Source organism: Pseudopodoces humilis, chromosome 5, assembly GCF_049639895.1.
Source record: "Pseudopodoces humilis isolate 2021_Gansu_Grassland_sample_001 chromosome 5, ASM4963989v1, whole genome shotgun sequence".
NCBI classification, from domain to species: domain Eukaryota; kingdom Metazoa; phylum Chordata; class Aves; order Passeriformes; family Paridae; genus Pseudopodoces; species Pseudopodoces humilis.
The window spans coordinates 28,857,498-28,875,904 of NC_142204.1; the positions used below are offsets into that span (position 1 = coordinate 28,857,498).

The 18,407-nt window shown below is 37.4% G+C and overlaps 1 protein-coding gene across 3 annotated transcripts in view; it reads left to right on the plus strand.

Annotated features, from left to right (window-relative positions):
- CDK17 (cyclin dependent kinase 17) overlaps positions 1-15,716 on the plus strand; it is a 91,042-nt gene extending 75,326 nt beyond the window's left edge. For all 3 annotated transcript variants that reach the window (XM_014248944.2, XM_005519444.3, XM_088054850.1), the window contains 12 exons: positions 1,487-1,543; positions 3,475-3,589; positions 4,115-4,209; positions 4,845-4,907; positions 7,599-7,722; positions 8,683-8,803; positions 9,333-9,430; positions 9,703-9,808; positions 10,591-10,633; positions 11,526-11,616; positions 11,847-11,924; positions 12,345-15,716. In XM_014248944.2, the coding sequence (XP_014104419.1) occupies positions 1,487-1,543; positions 3,475-3,589; positions 4,115-4,209; positions 4,845-4,907; positions 7,599-7,722; positions 8,683-8,803; positions 9,333-9,430; positions 9,703-9,808; positions 10,591-10,633; positions 11,526-11,616; positions 11,847-11,924; positions 12,345-12,382 (1,029 nt within the window). In that variant the 3' untranslated portion in view covers positions 12,383-15,716. The remainder of the gene's footprint in view (positions 1-1,486; positions 1,544-3,474; positions 3,590-4,114; positions 4,210-4,844; positions 4,908-7,598; positions 7,723-8,682; positions 8,804-9,332; positions 9,431-9,702; positions 9,809-10,590; positions 10,634-11,525; positions 11,617-11,846; positions 11,925-12,344) is intronic.
- The last annotated feature ends 2,691 nt before the right edge of the window (positions 15,717-18,407 follow it).

Genomic DNA, 18,407 nt, shown 5'->3' on the forward strand with positions numbered 1-18,407 from the left:
CCTATATCAGTGGTATGTTTAAAATCTCAGTGGAGCTACAAGGGTAGCAAATATCAACTTTGCTCGTATTTTAAGATAAAGAGTTTGTCTTCAACAGGCTCCTAAATGTGTGTGATACTGAAGTCTCCTTATACAGCTAGAACATTTCAGTTCCAACACCAGTTTAATAAAGCCGAATTGCTCTTGTTATATTAATGTAATTATACACCCTTTTTTTTCCTAGATATATCAAATATGTTTGCAGACAAGATCTTACTCTTAGTTCAGATGTATTTTCATACATGTGTTCTGAAAACTAAATGTTAATCAAACTTTTCTTCCCTTAATATTATATTGTTGTCAAATCTTAATACAGTCAACAGTTTTTGTTACCCTGTGTTACAGTGAAATAGTAAAAAACTATCAAATCCATCAGATTTTTAGGAGCAAATCAGCATGTGACATGTGGATCTTGGTCCTGAAGACAGCTTAGGGTCAAAGGATTGTTCCTTGGAAAGAAAATGCCACTGAAGAACTATATTTGGAAGTGCAAGGAGGGGATGGTGCTGGGGAGAAAACTTGGCTCTTTTGTTGCGGTGTGTTCAGTTGTCAGTAAAGCATAACCCCATGAAGTCTGTAAATTTCGGGGTTTTGTAAATTGCTTCAAGTTCACATACTTAAGTGTTTACTTTCAGCATTGTTTACACTGCAGGAACAAAAGGAAGCTTTGGTGTAATTCACAGTGGTTTTAGGAGAAAATAATTCTATGAGATAACCATGTTATATGAGAATAGCAGTGGATTTGAACAGGAAAAGAGTAATGATCTTACAGTGTTCAGAAGTGAATGTGTTACATAGGCAGGGACACCTTTCCTGCTTGCACTGAAGAGCTAAATTGGTGACAAAAAAAGAGAAGATTAATAAATAGATCCAAGTAAAATACACAAAGATTTGGAGTTAAGAGGTACGAAATGTGAACTGCTGAGACAAAGCTGAAACTTGCTGAGAAATGATGCTTAGGGATTTTCTTGCTAAGGTTTTAGTCCAAAAGGCATTGAGAAGTCAGAATGGAAGAGGAAGCTTGGAGCTAAGGTCTTGATCATAGCAAACAAATAAGGTTACTTTGAAAAAAGCTGAGCTAGGGAAAGTATGAACTAGTTTGAGATGACTTCCGTGCTTTAAGCTATAACAACCTCATTAATAGTAATCAGATCAGAAGAGTGGAGAAGACCTAAGTAGGAGGTAGGTTAAAGTGAGGTTTTGGTCTAAGTGTAACTCAGCTCACAATCCTTCCAGGATGCAAAATAGACTGGCCAACAGGCTGAGCACTGGGCTTGGATGCTGGGATGCATCTATATCATAATGTGCTAAGTTGTTTTTAAAATCCTGGAATTGTGCAGTGTTGGTCAAGTATTGTCAGGTAATTTTCTGAGATTAACTTTAGCTTGTTAAATGATGTACAAATGAAGTGTTTTAGTGATCAAGTCGCCATTTCTTCTCATTGCAGTCAGAAATTGGATTTGGAAAAATGGAAACCTATATCAAGTTAGAAAAGCTTGGTGAGGTACGTATAGCTTTCTTTTGGAATGATGACAATGTATATATATGTAAAATTTTGTGTAAGTTTAACTGAAATTTTCCATATCCCTGAAAATGCTGTTGCATTTACCTTTTCAGTAAACCAAACATATTCTACATGTGTAACAATTTCACAACCACACAAATGTTTATGCATATATAATAAGCAAAAGTAAAAAAAAAAAAACACAGGAGAACTGTCAGAGAGTTGGGGAAGAGCGAGACTCCATTAGCAGATATGCTGTGACCTTCTATAGGCTGGCTTTTTTTTCCAGATAGACAAAATCATTCTAATGAAGGTAACACTATGTTTTTGATGATAACATTAAGTCTGGTGTCCTCTTGCCATAACTTAGGTGTTGGAACACTCATGATGGATTAGAGGCCAGTGCTTGCAAGGTGCAGGCAATAGCTGTGCGTGTCCTGGTGAAGAGTACACCTGAGCTGGGCAGCCAGCCAGGTGCTGCCAAGTGAAGTATGTAACGCTTGAAGGGGGAAGCAGCTTTGCCTCTGACTTCCAGCGAAATAGTGGAATTCAGGAGGGGCCAAGTGTCATTCCTCTCCAGTTTTACTGAGGCTGACCAATGGGATCAGAAATGGACAAGAAGCACTGAAATGGGATGAAGTGAGCATTGCAGAAGGAAGCAGGGCTGGTCAACATCTCTGCTGTGAATATTGCAGTCAGTCCTCCATTTAAAACATTTTAATTTCCTGTTATCAAATCTAAGCCTGCCTGATGCAACTTGAAACCTATTCCTGTTTTCCTATCACTTGTTACCTGGGAGAAGAGGCTGATACCCACTTGGCTACAACCTCCTTTCAGGCATTTGTAGAGAGCAGTAAGATCCCCCTGAACTTCCTTTGTTCAGGCTAAATGCCCCCAGTTCCCTCAGCGTCTCCTCACAGGACTTGTGTTCCAGACCCTTCACCAGCTCCATTACCCTTCCCTGGACACTCCAGCACCTCAATGTCCTTCTTGAAGTGAGGGGCCCAGAATTGGGCCCAGAATTCGTTTGAGATGTGGCCTCACACGTGCTGAGTACAGAGGCACAATCACTTCCCTGGCCTGTTGCTGACACAGACCAGGGTGCCAGCAGCTTTTTTGGCCACCGGGGCACATGCTGGCTCATGTTCAGCTGCTGTCAGCCTCCACCCCCAGATCCTTTTCTTTGGATCATCTTCCCAGTCACTCTTCACCAAGCCCATAGCACAGCATGGGGTTGTTGTTACCCGAGTGCAGAACCTGGTGCTTGGTCTTGTTGAACCTCATGAAATTGTCCTCAGCCCATGGATCCAGCCTGTCCAGATCCCTCTGCAGAGGATTATGGTACTGTAGTGATCTAGGGCAGTTTCTGTACCTCTGTTACTTTTTTGTGGCATTTGCAGGGATTCATTTTGCCTACCGTTTTGTCAGAATTTATTGCCTTAATTTACTATGCCTCTAGAGTCTTGCTGTCTAAAAATATATAATGAAGACAAGAAGCTATCCAGAGGAGTTACAAATTTTCTTTGAGGTTGTGGAAGAGTATGTCTGCAGCCTTTGGAAGGTTACAGATGCCTACAAGCTAGGTATCTGTAGCCAGAGAAAGACTTCCAGGAGTGTAAATGATCCCAGCAGTGAACTTAGTCAACTTAATGCTACCTGATATGACTTCTTTGGTAGCTCTGGTCTGTTTAGGTTTCCATGTAATTTTCAGAGCTGTTAGGCATATACATCCCTTGTGCCTTCTGTGAGTTCAGTCCTGTGCTTAAAAAAATATGTACATTTACATATGTTAAAAAAATATAATGTAAAAACTATTCATATCCAAAATGAAACCTAGTAGATCCTCAGACAAAAGTTAATCTTTTCTTATTTGACTAATGTTCTGATAAAGGAGCAACTTGTAAAAATACACTTCTTTTTCCATTTTATAGGGAACTTATGCCACAGTTTATAAGGGGAGAAGTAAATTGACAGAGAATCTGGTAGCTTTGAAAGAAATCCGCCTGGAACATGAAGAGGGAGCACCATGCACAGCCATAAGAGAAGGTGGTAACTTTTTTTGTTAGTTCTTAGAATTTCAGATACTTCTGGATTTCTTTTTGACCAAAGCACCATAAGTACTTGTAAATACATAGGCTACATGGCACATTAGTGAAATTGCTATTAGTATTGATGAAGAGAATTGGCGTCTAGACATATTCAGTTTTGTTTCAAATTTATTTACTTTATGGGGAGTGATTGTGATCTCAAATGCAGTATTACAAGTGGATGAGTAAATACTGAATTAGACTCCTGTTAGTGAGTAACTTTCAGGGACTCAGAATACTTTTCACAGAATTACTTCTCTCAAAATGTATAGTTTAGGAAATACAAGCGTGTTACTCAAGGGTGTGTTTGGTGTTTTGATTACCTTTCTTATGAACTAGATCTATGTGAGTTTTATGTTGTTTAAAATAACTTTTTAATTTAAAAACCCCAGATAGCTTATATGGATGATCTTAACTATAAATTGCATTTACTTTTCATGTGTTTTGCACTTACTTATTTTGTTCTTCCTGTTCTCTCTTGCAGTGTCATTATTAAAAGATCTGAAACACGCAAATATTGTTACATTACATGATATTGTGCACACAGACAAGTCATTGACTCTTGTTTTTGAATACCTGGTAAGTTTTTAAACAATTAGTGAGATTTTGATTTATTGTTTCTAAGAAACAGAAGCATAACAAAATCCTGTACTCTTTTTTAAAGTACTGAGACTCTTTGAGTTTTCTCCTGCATTTACAGTCATTCAGTTAAAAATGAGAGCAGTGTATTCAGTTCATAAATTGCTGTAAATTAGTAAATACTGTTGTGATCATTTCAGAATTTCATTAATAGCAGATAGTGGTGGTCTGCCTGATCAAACTGTCTACTTGTCCAGAATCATTACCTGTATAAAGTGTTCCAATGTACTGTTCAATGATATTTTTCTGTTTCTATGATGTTTTTCTGTTGTGACATAGCTGGCTTACAATGTAATTGGAGAATATACCAATTCTATAAAATACAGTGCCTCACATATATAGAGGAGAAGGCAATGGCAAAAAATGTTGCCTGAGACAGTGCAGCTTGCTGGAAAAAGGATATTTCTATCCTCTGGAAAACCAGGGGTATTTGTGTCCAGGCTTTTGGAGTTTTTATCACATAATACCTTTTGCAGAAATCTCATTCTTTGATGTATCATTTAATTTCCAACAATAAGTAATTTGTAATTTGTTGCACACAATTTTACTGAACCATGATGATGGTGTTTTGATAGGACAAGGACCTGAAGCAGTACATGGATGACTGTGGTAACATCATGAGTATGCACAATGTAAAGGTGAGTGGTTTTAGTCACAGTGGCTGCGTTCCAGCTTTGTCCCAAGAATTTCAGAGAACTTAATAATGAGGAGACTATATGGTTTAGTCTCTTTAAAAATAAAAAAAGAAACTTAACTTCCTTTTTGGCCTGACTTAGCTACATTTGATCACCATTGCCATCATTGGCATCAGATGGTTTCTTTGTTTTAAGTGTTTAAAACATTGGAAAGAGGAGATTATATAATTTCATGTGTTTTCATTCTCTTTGAAGTTACATATCTAAAATTTAAAAATTTCTAAAACATAATACATTCATAACTCTTTTGACTTCTTGTCCTTCCATTATTTTATACTCATTTGCTAAGTCTGTAGTTTGATATATCTTCAAATTTATATATGGACACTGAGGAAAATGTAGCCTCATGTAACACATTATGAATGTGGTTTTGGGTACCACTGCCTACCACACAAATAAAAAATCAAAAATATGTATTTAAGAAAGAGTTATTTTCATGTTTCCATTAGTGAGAAAATAGAAATAAAATTTTCCTTAGGGTTTAATTTGCTTTTTCTTTTAGCTATGGTGGCCAGGTCAAGTGACTCAGTTTCCAATCTGGCCTGCTGAAACTAAGTCAGGGTCAGGTGTTACCTCTGTTGTAAAAAGCAGTCTTTTATTCGGAAAATTTAGTGTTTAGAGCTTTAGAAACTAGCTTCTAAACAGAGTACAGTACTGTTGTGAAATTAGTGATTTGGCACTCAGGCTAGATATTTATTACTCTTTGGTGAGCTTTCCCTTTCATTCTGTTGTCACATTACTGGAAGTATCTCCAGGGAAAGACATCTGCCCATAACCTGCTCTGTTGCTTCCTCTGAGAGTCTGCAAAGGGAAATTCTTTCATTTGTTACTACTCAGAGAGACAACCAAAAATTGTAATTAGGCTTGTGTTTTTAATTATCTGCAAGTTAATAAGCAGTGCTTTAAGCTTAAAAAAAATAAGGGAAAACTGCAAGTGGGAGCCTGACTCTTGTAATAATTGCAGTTATTGAACAAGCCAGAATCTGCTTGTGGTAATCTGAGCTAAGCAAAGGAATTGTTTTTCCATGTTTGCCTATGATTTAAACTATGCTCAAAGAGCAAATTTATATGGCCAATACCTTTGGCACTGGGAAACCACAACAGCTGCTTAGCTGCGGTAGCTGTAGGTGCTTACCTTATAATAACTGTGGGGGTTTGAGTCATCATTAACATTTGAGAGACCTCCCTGTCATCACTTCCTCACATTCCTCAGCTAATTTTAGGTTTTTGTGTGTTGGCAAAACAAAAATATGTGTGATCTCTGCAGGTATTAGTGTTTTAACCAAAATTTTGAACGAATACATGGCATCCTGTGCATTTCCAAAAGGATCTCTGCCAACTGTGGTGAAGCTTCACAATTTCTGTAATCTGCATTCTTGACTAACCTTGCAGTCCCAGTGTACATTAGGGAGGACCATTGACTTCTGTTGAAGTCCTGCTAATAAAGCTTGGGACTGACTACCCCTGCAGCAGTATGGGCCTGAGTGGATGGAGCAAGACTTGTTGCTTCTCATTCTGCTCTTCAGAAAGGAAAGCAAACAGAAGAAATCAATCCCAGTTCCTATTTTTCTAGCACAGATGAACCCCATGTCAGCACACTGAGAACAGATGGATGTAACTACACCTGCTGTGTATTTGTCTAGTTTATGAAGAAGAATTTGGTGGTGTCACTTGGTGCAAAAATAAACCAATGTACTAGAATATGGTCATATAAAAACATTCTAGTGTTTTTCTTAGATGTCCTGTTACATGATTAGTTTGTTGCTTTCTGTAATGTTTTGTATTTTTTTGTTGTACATTTGATTACCTATGCTGAGTAGCATAGGTGTGGTAAATGCCAGCAATGGCTACCCAAAAGTCCCATGTTCGAGATCAGACCCTTTTTGCATACAGAAACTGCAAAGTTACTAGTTCTTAATGCAGTGATACGTAAACTTGCTTGGCTGCCCACTCCTAAACCTTCCTTTGCCCCAGACTGTTTTTATATCTATATATGTGCAGCATTGATATGCATGACTGAAATTGTTTGCTTGGCTTGCTATTCCAATGGATTAAAATAAACCTGTATGTGTCAAGGTGAGGGGATGAATGTAAATACCAGAGGCAGTTGGGCTGCTTTAATAATCCTCATTTACCCATTTCTCCATCTTCCCTAAGCTTGTGAATCTACGTGTATTTTTCCAGTAGCGTGCCAAGACCTTCTTTACGTAGTTCAGCACAGTTGGATAGAATCACTGCTGAGCTGCATTTCCAGAAGGGACTCAATGGCAGAAGGGAACTTGAGTATTTAGTCAGAGACAGTTATCTTTAATGACATTAGTGTGGGGAAGAGCAGTGGTAAATGTTTACTTTAAAAATAAACAGCCCTGTGGTTTTATTCAGTTAAACAGAACAAATTGCTCTTAAAGTCTTTGTTGTAAAGTATGGTGTTAAAGCAGTGCATTAGCGTAAAAGGATTTTAAATCTTTGAACAATAATGATAATGTCCAGAATTTGCTCATAAGGAGAGTAACTCATTTTTTAGAGAAGTAATTTTGTCCTACTTACAATACTTAACTCTCCAGTGCCCAACTAGTCATGCAATCTGTAGATTACCATTTTTTGTCTAATTTATATAAATGTTCTCTTTTGTAGCTATTTTTATATCAGATTCTTCGTGGTTTGGCGTACTGTCATAGGAGAAAGGTGTTACATCGAGATTTGAAGCCACAAAATCTACTAATTAATGAGAAAGGAGAACTGAAGCTTGCAGACTTTGGTATGGCCTAAAAGTACTCTATAACAATTTTTTTTTCTCTCAGAAAAGGAAAATCATTTTTCCTTAAAAGGAGAAATGAGTACATTGGGTCTGTAGTGAATTTGGGTGTTCTCAAACGGAAAATGAAAGTCAGCCTTTTACAGGATAAAGTGTAACTTAAGAGGGTAAAGTAATCAGTGTAATATCCACTTGCAATTTGAAAGTAGTCTTACAGCTTCCTGTGAAATTGATGCTTAGTCAAATCCTTAAGGTGGAGCTCACCTTGCTTCTCCTAGCACCACAGTCACTCTAATACAGGGTAATGACAAGAGAGAGGAAGGGTTTGTTCATGTGCTAAATTGTCAGGTGTTGCACTATCACTGATACACCAAATTCCTTGGGATTTACAGTGGAGTGGGGCATCCACATTTTTCTGTTATTTTCTGTGTCTGGGAGATCCTCTGAAAGTTGTGCTCTGTGCCTCTGGTTTTACCCCTTCTGTGTGAATGAAAGTTGCTCAGAAGATTTCATCAAACATGATAAACCTGGATTTTATTGAAGATGTTGCTGACAAATTGATGTTAGGATGGAAAACCCCTGCTGATCCAACACTGGTTTGGTCTGTTTCCACCATTTAGTTAATTGTTTGTTGCCTTCAGCCTTTTGCAATGTAATTTTCCAGAAACAGTGCAGAAGGTTTTCGCAGCAGGGAGGTGTCATATCAATCCAATGCTGATTTAATGAAATTTAGAGGATGAATTCAGGTTTTGATCTGTTTACCTTTCTTCTGTGCTTAAAAATGCTGACCATGAGATTGCCATAAATACTGAAATGCAATAGAAATCTCTTTATTAGGGCCTTAAATAGCATTAAGATATGGTATTTAGCAAGTATAATAAGGTCCTAAAAATAGTTTGTCAATTTCATACAAAAAGGTTTTCAGCAACTTGTACATGACTCTTCATTTCCCTTTTTATCAAGGATTGGCAAGAGCGAAGTCTGTTCCTACGAAGACTTATTCCAATGAAGTTGTCACATTGTGGTACAGACCACCTGATGTTCTCCTTGGATCTTCAGAGTATTCAACTCAAATTGACATGTGGTTTGTATAGCTTTGTCTAATTCAAATTTTTGTTCTGAGTCAAGCTGGAAAGATGTCAACTTTGCTGTTAAATAGTAACATTCAAATATTCAACCTTTGAATTTTTGTAGGCTAGAACTGAGGTAGATTTTTTGGGAGATGATTGGTAGACTGGGAGGATGCTATTATTCCTCTCTGAAAATGCAGAATACCTTTTTATTGCTCAGAGTAAGCAAGCATTAGGCCCACAGTGTTAGAGAAAAAGAAAAGCCTTCTCCTAATGATAGGGTAATGTGGTATTTTACCATGAGCTTTAATAAAATTGATTGCCTCAACATCTGTACAAAGAGGATATAATATAGCTATGACATAGGTTTTGATTGGTCTTTGACAGCTTTTCTGTTGCTACACATCTTTCTAAATATTTTAATATTAGTGTGTGGCTAACAACCAATAATTTGTTTTAATTGAAGAGAAATCCCAGAAATCTTTACGAGCTGAAATTACAGGATTATTTCTGCTTTATCTTTTTCTCTGTCTTTATATAAAGGGGCGTCGGATGCATATTTTTTGAAATGGCATCAGGAAGGCCTCTTTTTCCTGGTTCTACTGTTGAAGATGAGCTGCACTTAATTTTCAGACTTCTTGGTAAATGGATACTTTCAGTAATATTAATGTTAACGCACCATATTTGTATGAGAACTGTGGATCTTTATCTTGGAACAATATTTTATTGCATTGTAGTCACGGTCATGAAAAATGATTCAGCTGACTATACAGCTGAGTTTGCACAACATAGGCATATTGAATTATATTTTTTTCCCCTTTCTCCTTTACATTACAGGATTAAATGCATTTTTTTATGTCTAAGTTGTTTGTTTATATTTTTTAAGTTGATTTTTTACTGCTTCTAAATACAGGAACTCCATGTCAAGAAACATGGCCAGGCATTTCTTCCAGTGATGAATTTAGAAACTACAACTTTCCTAAGTATAAACCACAACCTCTCATCAACCATGCACCAAGGTACTTCATGTTTTATTAATAGAAAATATGCATCCCTGTGGCTTTGCATATTCCTAAGTGGGAATGAATTTCCGAGTACAATCTGCCACAGAATGGTTTAAAACTATTCATCAGTTGTGTTATTGTGGGGAGATGATAATGCAAAACAGAACCTGGTACTATGTGATTCCTTCCTCTAATAGGTACCACAGCTCCTTAATGACTTGTAGAACGATAAAACTCCGATTAATAATATCTCTATAGTAGGAGAGTTCACACAGCATTTCCTAACGAACACAAATTCTCTTCTGGTTATATTCTAGACCCAGGCTGTTCGTTAAAATGGCCAGGTTTCCTTGAGCAGTTTCTTGTAATCATTTTAAAACCATAATGAGGAAGATGAAGGGTCTGTGCAGTTATTATAAATAGACAACAAATATCTTTGCTATTTATTTTATCTTGAAGAAGATCTAACATTGTATCCCTCTAGTAAATGAGTAGTATTAAGCTAAAAAGAAATAATTTTAAAGATTCAAGTAAATGATCCAGGTAAGCCTACTAAATGACAATCCAAACCAAGGATTTGTGTGTCCCCAGTGTTTTCCAAATAGTCTTGTTCTGAGATATTAGGACTCAAATGTATTCACATTAACATGAATAAATGTTGCTTAGGTAAAAGAATTTCCATGTTTAGATATAATTTTCAGGTTTGATAAAATTTAATTGAGTCAAATCCTCTGCAGTTTTGCTTTCATTAATACAATTCAATAACTTTTAATTTTTAAAAATATTTTTATTTTTAGGCTAGACACGGAAGGAATTGAATTGATAGCGAAGTTCCTTCAAGTAAGATGTGTTTTGTGGCTTTACTTTATAAAAGTGCAAGTTTCGAATTTTAATGTATTACATACAAAATGTATTAGAAGCCAAAGTATTTAGTTCTGTCTCAAAGTGGAATATGTAGCTGAGTCTGTAGTGGATGACAGATGTGAAAAGAAACCAGTGTAGTGTGAGAATTAAAAAACTGATGCTTGCTTTTTTTTTTTCCCCAGAACTGATTTTTCTCTTACTGCCTTTTGTAAAAACATAATTATTTATTCTATGTTAGCCCTGAAAAAACTAAATCTCTTGTGAAATACTGTATTAAACCAGAACTTTTAAATACAAATGCTAAATTTATTTAATGATAAACTGAGTTTAATACTAGAGGAGTTACTAGGGTGTAATATTAGTCCTTGATGTTGCAATTGTATTCAAAAGCTGAAGTGATATGCAGGTTTAATCTCTGAATCTGTATTAAAAATGAGCTGGAAGCAAGATGGAAGGTCAACTCTGACACCTTTGAGTAGATGCAGCACTGTAACTTATTTGTGTGCAGCTTTTTAAATGTCTGCATTCTTGCCTAGAATAGGCAATATTCTTCCATCTAGAATAGATGTCAAGCAGGAGATACCTAATTATTGTACCATCTATAAATAAAGATTAGGTGTAGTTTTGATCTGCATCTGTTTGCAGAAGTTATTTTTACTATTTTAGCAATCTCGTTAAATGTTGGCAGTACTGATTTTGATAAAATTTTAGGTAGTCATGTGTAAAATGAAAGTAATGAAAAAAAATTGTCCTAGTGAATTATGGGAAATACTGAGCATATAGAACTCTTTCTCCCTTTCTTAAAATCACTTGATGCAAAGAGATTTTTAATGGAAATCACCACACTTCTATGCTTTTATGTTAATAGTATGAATCAAAGAAGAGAATTTCAGCAGAAGAGGCCATGAAACATGCATACTTCAGAAGTCTTGGAACAAGAATACACACTCTGCCTGAAAGTAAGAGGAGTAGTAAAGTAGAGTATTGTTAAGATAGTGCATTAAAGCTAAGTACATTGTGTAAGAAAAAACTCTAATGTATTAAAAAAGTCTGATATCTAGTGGCTTAAATATTTGTGAATTGGAAACATTTTTTTTTCCATCTAAACTGTATTATTAAGAATATAATTTTGATCAGTAAAACATAGATTTACATTTGTATATGGATTAATTTCTTCGTTACATTGCAGGTGTTTCAATATTCAGTCTAAAAGAGATTCAGTTGCAAAAAGACCCTGGCTTTCGAAATTCCACTTACCCAGAGACCGGTATGGAAAGCTTTATATATTCTCATGCTTGCTGAAAGAATGCTGTGCCAGAGGCATTTGGAATTGAAAAATGCTTTTTTATATTGGTTTGTGTGAATATACTGAAAAAAAATCCGGAATGATTTACTGATGTTCCTGTATACATATAAGACATATAAGCTCAGAAAGATGTGAGTTTTACTAGGGATGGGCAGGGACTGTGAAGGTGAGAACATTTTGGAGTTTCAAACCAGTACTGCATGGGGGTGAGTGATGACAAAGTGAAAAACCAGTGCAGTGAAGGCAGTTAAAGGAAAGATGCTGATGCTGATTGAAGCACAAGAGGTGTTGCCTTGAAGTAGGACAAAGATCTGGATAATAACTTAATGCTCCGTTGTGCAAATGCTTCGGTTTCTTACCATGGTCCGTGTTGTGTTGCAGGACATGGGAAGAACAGAAGGCAGAGCATGCTTTTCTAAAGGGGGCAGTGCAGAGTCGAGCCCAAGCCTATCCTGTCGATCAAGGACTCGGATCCAAAGGCAGTGCTTTCTGTTGGTGGACTTGGAATCGCAGTTTGTCTACACTGTCCTCTTAACAGTGGAGTCTTTTTATTTCCAACCTGCAAATTATGTTTTTATATTTGTTGTCACAGTGTGACAATTTTTTGTACAGTTGGTTTTAAGGTCTCCTCTGCCACTAGAGCCAGTAGGTTACAGCTGTTGATGTAACTGTAGCTGCAATTTTTGTGCAGGACTGAGAAACACAGTGCATTATTTATTGCGGAATCATTGCTGCTAAATAACTACTGTCTGTATAGTTAACACAACAGTTCCATGCCTGAAGAAGTTGCAATGGCTTTATAATATGTGAATGCATCTGTTTCTCTTGATAAAATGTTCTACTGCTGCGGGGTTTTTTTGTATTTCTTAAACTGCAGTGTTTCCTGGAATGTAAACATAGCTTTGCTTGGCTATAGGTGAGCCATCTTTAATGCTCTAAGTTCTTGGCACTTAATTCCTTATTTAACATTGGAAGTATGTGTTGAAATAGTTGAAAAATTATAATGCATATTATGTTTTTGAAAAGCACATGGTGTGAAGGTTGATTCAAACAAGTGAAAAGTAATTTTGATTTGCTCTCAGATCCTATGTTAGTTATTGATAAATTAGAGCATGGAGGCTGGAAGTTTTGTCAGGCTTACTCCAGCATAACATATTTGCACATTGTTGTGCATATGGGGCCTGCAGAAACAATAACTTTTTTACCTTGTTTTTAACTTAGAAATACAAATAGTAAAAAGACAATTCATGTATGTTGGACCCTGGCTTACTTTTCATTACAGAGGAACAGGACAACAAATTACACAAACACGGGAATAATGTCACATTTTCCCACCTTGTTGCTCTCCCATTTGTGCATTATTCACTTGAAATCAACTGGAAAGATGCAAGTTTGTACTTGAGAAGAACTCGCTATGCTACAGAGCTTTTACAATGAGAACTTAGAGAGTTTTTCAGATCTTAGATGTTACCTGTTTTCCAGAGATAGTGAACATATTACTACTACGCTTATGCATCTCAGTGAGTATCATAAGTACACCCTTGGTGATGGTTACAGTATTTTTAAGCATTTGTGTTCACCTTTATGAACCTGTTTGTTTAGTGCATCTTAAAGAGACTGTAAATCTTTATTGGTATATTTTGAAATGGTCATGTAAATCTTTGGCTGGTATATCATGAAAATAGTCATAGGTAACTTAATTTTTCCTGACATTCACTGTAAAGCGTTCAGGGGTCCTACCATTTCTGTTCAGGAAATCTTGTAGTTTATTGTTATTTAACAGTATTAAGTGAATTTTTGTATATTTCATTTTAACTTTATTTGTGAATAGTGATTGTGGCATGTTTGGGGGTGTTTTATTAATATTTCATTGATACTAGTAAATTTGAATTGGGATTTTTTTTTTTTTTAATTTTATTTTCTGGAAGAGAGAAATTCATGTGTAACGGTGATTATTGGACCACTACTGCTTTTCAGCATTTGTAAACCGGTTTTACGTTAAATCTTGTAGACCTAACAAACTGCTGTTATTTCTAACTGACCGACCTGTATTAATATTGTACTTTTGAAAGTATAAATATTATGTGGAATTCTTTGGTTTTGTTTTGAAATTTATAATAACAAAAGCCCTGTGTTGTTAAAAATACAGACTAAGTGAACTTGCAGTTCTTGGGGCATTGTTGGCAGCGTTTAGCGAGGTCCGTGTGTAGCGGGAGCCCCCAGGGTCACCTTTGGCCGCTCCTTTAGTTCATTCAGTGCAGAGGCAGTGGCAGTGGCATGGCTCATCCATGGCTGAGGCTGCTCAGGACCTGCTCAGTGTGATGGTCCAGTCTCAGTGCTGCTGAGCCAGCCCTGCGTGTCACACGGCCTTGGGAGCGTAACGTGAGGCTCGGACACGCGCGGGGCTCCTCGATCCCAGTGCGAGCGCTACGGCTGTGGCAGAGGCACAGTTGGCACTGATGAAAAACCTTGTCCTGAAATAGTTGTTATATATATTTTTATAGTTGCTAAGGATCTGATCTAGATTTTATACTGATGGACTTTGTAGGAAATACGTTGTAGATGTGACAGTGTTGAAGAAAGAAGTGTCAAAAAAACATCTTTTTTTACAGTAGTGAAGATAGACTCAATGTTCACTGTGGATAAATGTGGGATTTAGCATTTATAGAACAGTAATACTTTATAGGTCATAAAAGAACAAGTAATAATATGACACTAATGAGTAAAGGACTTAAAGGTTTACCTGTTAAAATGAAGTGCATTAATAAACTTAGAAAGGGATCAGCCGCAGCTAACAAAAGGATGTTTCATTTTAAGTAGGAATTCAACTTTTTTGTTACAAATGAAAAGATCTTCCATAAAATTAAAGGAGGCTGTTTATAAAGAATCTTTTTCTAAGGACCTACAAGTGAATCTGTGTTCTTCATTAGGAGGTAGCTTTAAAGAACATATTTAAGAAATTTGATATCTGTTGTCAAGTCAGTTTGGGGCTCTTTAAAATTGCCTGTTATTGAAATTCTTTAATCATCAGAGAGAGTTCTGTGGCAGTTGCCTGTTTGGGGCAGTAGTCAGCAAGTCTGAAGTTGCTGGGCATCTCTGACATTCTTTCCATGGGATTGTGTGCTCTGCCTCCTGGTACTATGGTACCTGACGGCAGTCAGGTACTACGGACTTGGTTTCACTGTCCCCAAGAACTGCAGGAGTGTTGGCCTTTCTGGGAGAAGACCTCAAGTGTGTCAAAAACCAAGCAAAGAGTCGCTAAAAATGGATGACTTTCAGTGTTTGGTGTGACCACCTTTGCTTGACGATGGCCGATCAGTCAGTTAATGAGAAATGGCCTGCATGTCGTGGCTTATTTTAGGTAGTTATTTTTAGAAGATAACTACCCAAAGTTTAGAAGATAACTACCCTAGGTGTCCCACCTAGCCCAGGGTAGGGCTGGCAAGGTGTGGGTGTAGGTGTGTGTCGGAGTCAGGTGGGCTGGAAGCCAGGACAGAGGCAGGTGCTGGTGATGTGGTTGCATTCACGTGCAGGTGAAGGTTGAAGGGGAGAGAGGGTGGGTGGAGGATGGGGATTGACAGGACAGGGTGGGAGATGGAAGGGGCAAACCAACAGCTCAGCAATGCTCTAGTGGAACTTGCATCTCAACATGGCTGTGTTATTTTTGTGCTGCTTTACCACAGCATTAAGTAGCCAGAGTGTATCCCTGAATTGGGCAATAAAAGTTAAAATAAAGAATTATTAAAGAATCAACATACTTTGTATTTGCAAATCATTTGAAAAACTGCCAGGTAGCATTCTTTGGGCTGCTTGCTTGTTGTTTGTGCATGAATTTTGCAGTGTAATAAAGGTACGTTGTTTCTGTTCTGCAATGTTAAAATGGAATTAAGGTTAAGAATACATTCCGTTATTGAGGACAAAATATATGAAAGGTATGTGGTAAATATCCGCAGGCTAAGTATCATAAACCCAGGAATTACTCAGAATTAAGGTCAGACTTTAGAGAAATCCAAACAAATCAGGGTATGGAAATACAGAGCTACAGCACATGATGACACTGAAGAGAAATCAAAACTTACATTGTCTGTGACATGATCATTTTGTCTGGTTACTGATGAGCAGAGTTGAAGTAATTCATGCACCTTGTTAGCACATTTCAGTACCTTATTTAACTTCAGAAATTTTGGCTTTGGAACAAATGTAACAACTCTATCAAGTGCCTTAATTTTGGGAAGGAACTTGAATGTTTACTTTAAGCTGTTTGGAGGTTTTTATTTTTTCAGAGATTGGGCTGTTAAAAGATTTAATGCTCTCATTTGTGTACATCCATATATTGGTATCTGTGTCATAACCAGTTTAGGAGACTGGCAAGGTAACAAATGCAATTATGAAACATATGTATGTAGCAGTTGGAACATTGTAGGTAAACTCTGACTGTACAAGTGGGATGATGGTGAAAACTATAAAAGCCAAGCAGGTGCAGGGGCTTTGGAATTTCTACCATGCACCTTCTTTCACCTGTGGAGTTCAGCTGCACAAAAATCATAGTCTTGTTCTCAGCCATAGTGGGAACCTGTTTTCAGAACTGGGATTAGACTTCAGATATTCTAAACTGGTTTCTGTAATCTCTTGTATGTGACTTTCACTGGGCAGTGCCTCTCTAAGTAATGGAGTTAAACTGATGTCAGTGGAAAAGGGGAATGATTTCCGATCATTTTTTCATGTTTTCTAAAATCCTTTAAATCGTTTAAGGTCCGTAACTTTTGAGCAAACTTAAACGATGAATGCACACATACACACGTGTGATAAATAACTGCTTCATTTATTGTGCTGGCTGCATCCTTCAAGCACACTCAAGAAGTAGGCCTGCCTGAGCACATCACTTTCATGGTTCTAATGAAATACGAGTTTCACTTGGCTCAGATGCCCTGCCGTGAAATACGTTTTTCCCCAGAGAGCTATGAAGTTCCTTCATTTGTTGCAGTGGGATCTTTCTGCTGATGGAATTACCATGGCTGTGGATTGCAAACCGGGGGAGATGCTCTTCCCTATCTCTTCTCCAACATACTCCTGTAAGAGCACCTCCCTCCAGGCCTTGCGTCTGCATTGTCAGCTGCCCCTCCTCTTTCACACCCTGAGCTTGTTTTTTCAAAGACTGTTTTTTCCTTTCTTTGCTGTCTTGTTATTTGATTTGCAGGAGGGGGTAGCTGGCTTGGAGCCATGTTATGAATAATTAAGTTTACGTTTATGCATTTGCGCTTCTTGCAGAGTGAATGTGAACTGATGGGAATCTTTCACAAAAGAACTCCAGCATATCCTAGAATCCTCTCTTCTAGGATGCTTTCTTCAAATACCAGCCCCTACCCAAGGCAGGCTGTGATGCTGATTGCTCCAGAATCCTTGCTTGAGGTTCATTCTGCTTTTTTCATTTAAATAAATACATACTGTTCTCACTCGTGCTGTCAGTCTCTTTGCCCTCAAGAAATAGGTTTGTACTCCATCTGTGCAGAGCACTCACACAGTAATTGGTAAAAGCAGTTGCAGTTTGGGGCTAAAAAAGATTTTAAAAGTTGTAGTTTCCTGATGGCTTCGGAAGGTTATGCTTCAGTCTTAGGCCTGTGTTTGTTTATCCTACAGGATATACAGACAGTCTGAAGATCAGAAGGGAATAGCTATGCCCTTATATAAAAGACTATGTGTACTTACTGTGCCTTTTCTAAATTCATTTGGGTGTCATGATGGCTTCTGAAGATGTTTCCAGTAGGCACAAGATCACACAGCCTTTTAATGCAGAGTGTTGTTCTGTTAAAATTAACCCTGTAGTCTCATTTGAAAGGACCACCTCCCCTTTAAACAGAAACCTTGGTGACAGTTCTTCACTTTGTGGGTAGGTATTTCCAGATGGGTAGGTGCCTGTCTGAGACCAGTTTTAGTCAGACAAAACAAATCATTCTTTCCTGACATCATGGATGTGTTTCAGGTCTTTTGCTATAGTTTATCACCTATCACTGTCTTCCCCACCTTGAAAGTTTTCTTTAGAACTGAAGCTGTTTACCTGTGCCAGGGCCAAAGGTGTGCACAAGCTCATGACAAAGCTTCCCTGTAGCTGTGGCCCTTCTAGGGGATTCTTGCTTTCCTGAAGAAAGAAGGTGCAGGTAAGCCAAACACACCCTAATTGTGCACCCAGCCTATACAGGAACTGGGAACTTCCTGTGTATTGCTGAAGCTTGAATAAAGTGAAAATCTTGTAGTAAATCCCCCAAGTGTGATCAAATTGCAATTACTGCCAAGAATACTGAAGAGAGAGTAACTCCCATTTTGTTCCCCAGGATTGTTGGCTTGGAGCACTCCATGCCACAGAAATATTGACACTTCCACAGTATTTATTTAAAAACATTTATTTTCTCTACAGTTAAAAAGATACCTGTTAATAAAATTCAGTAG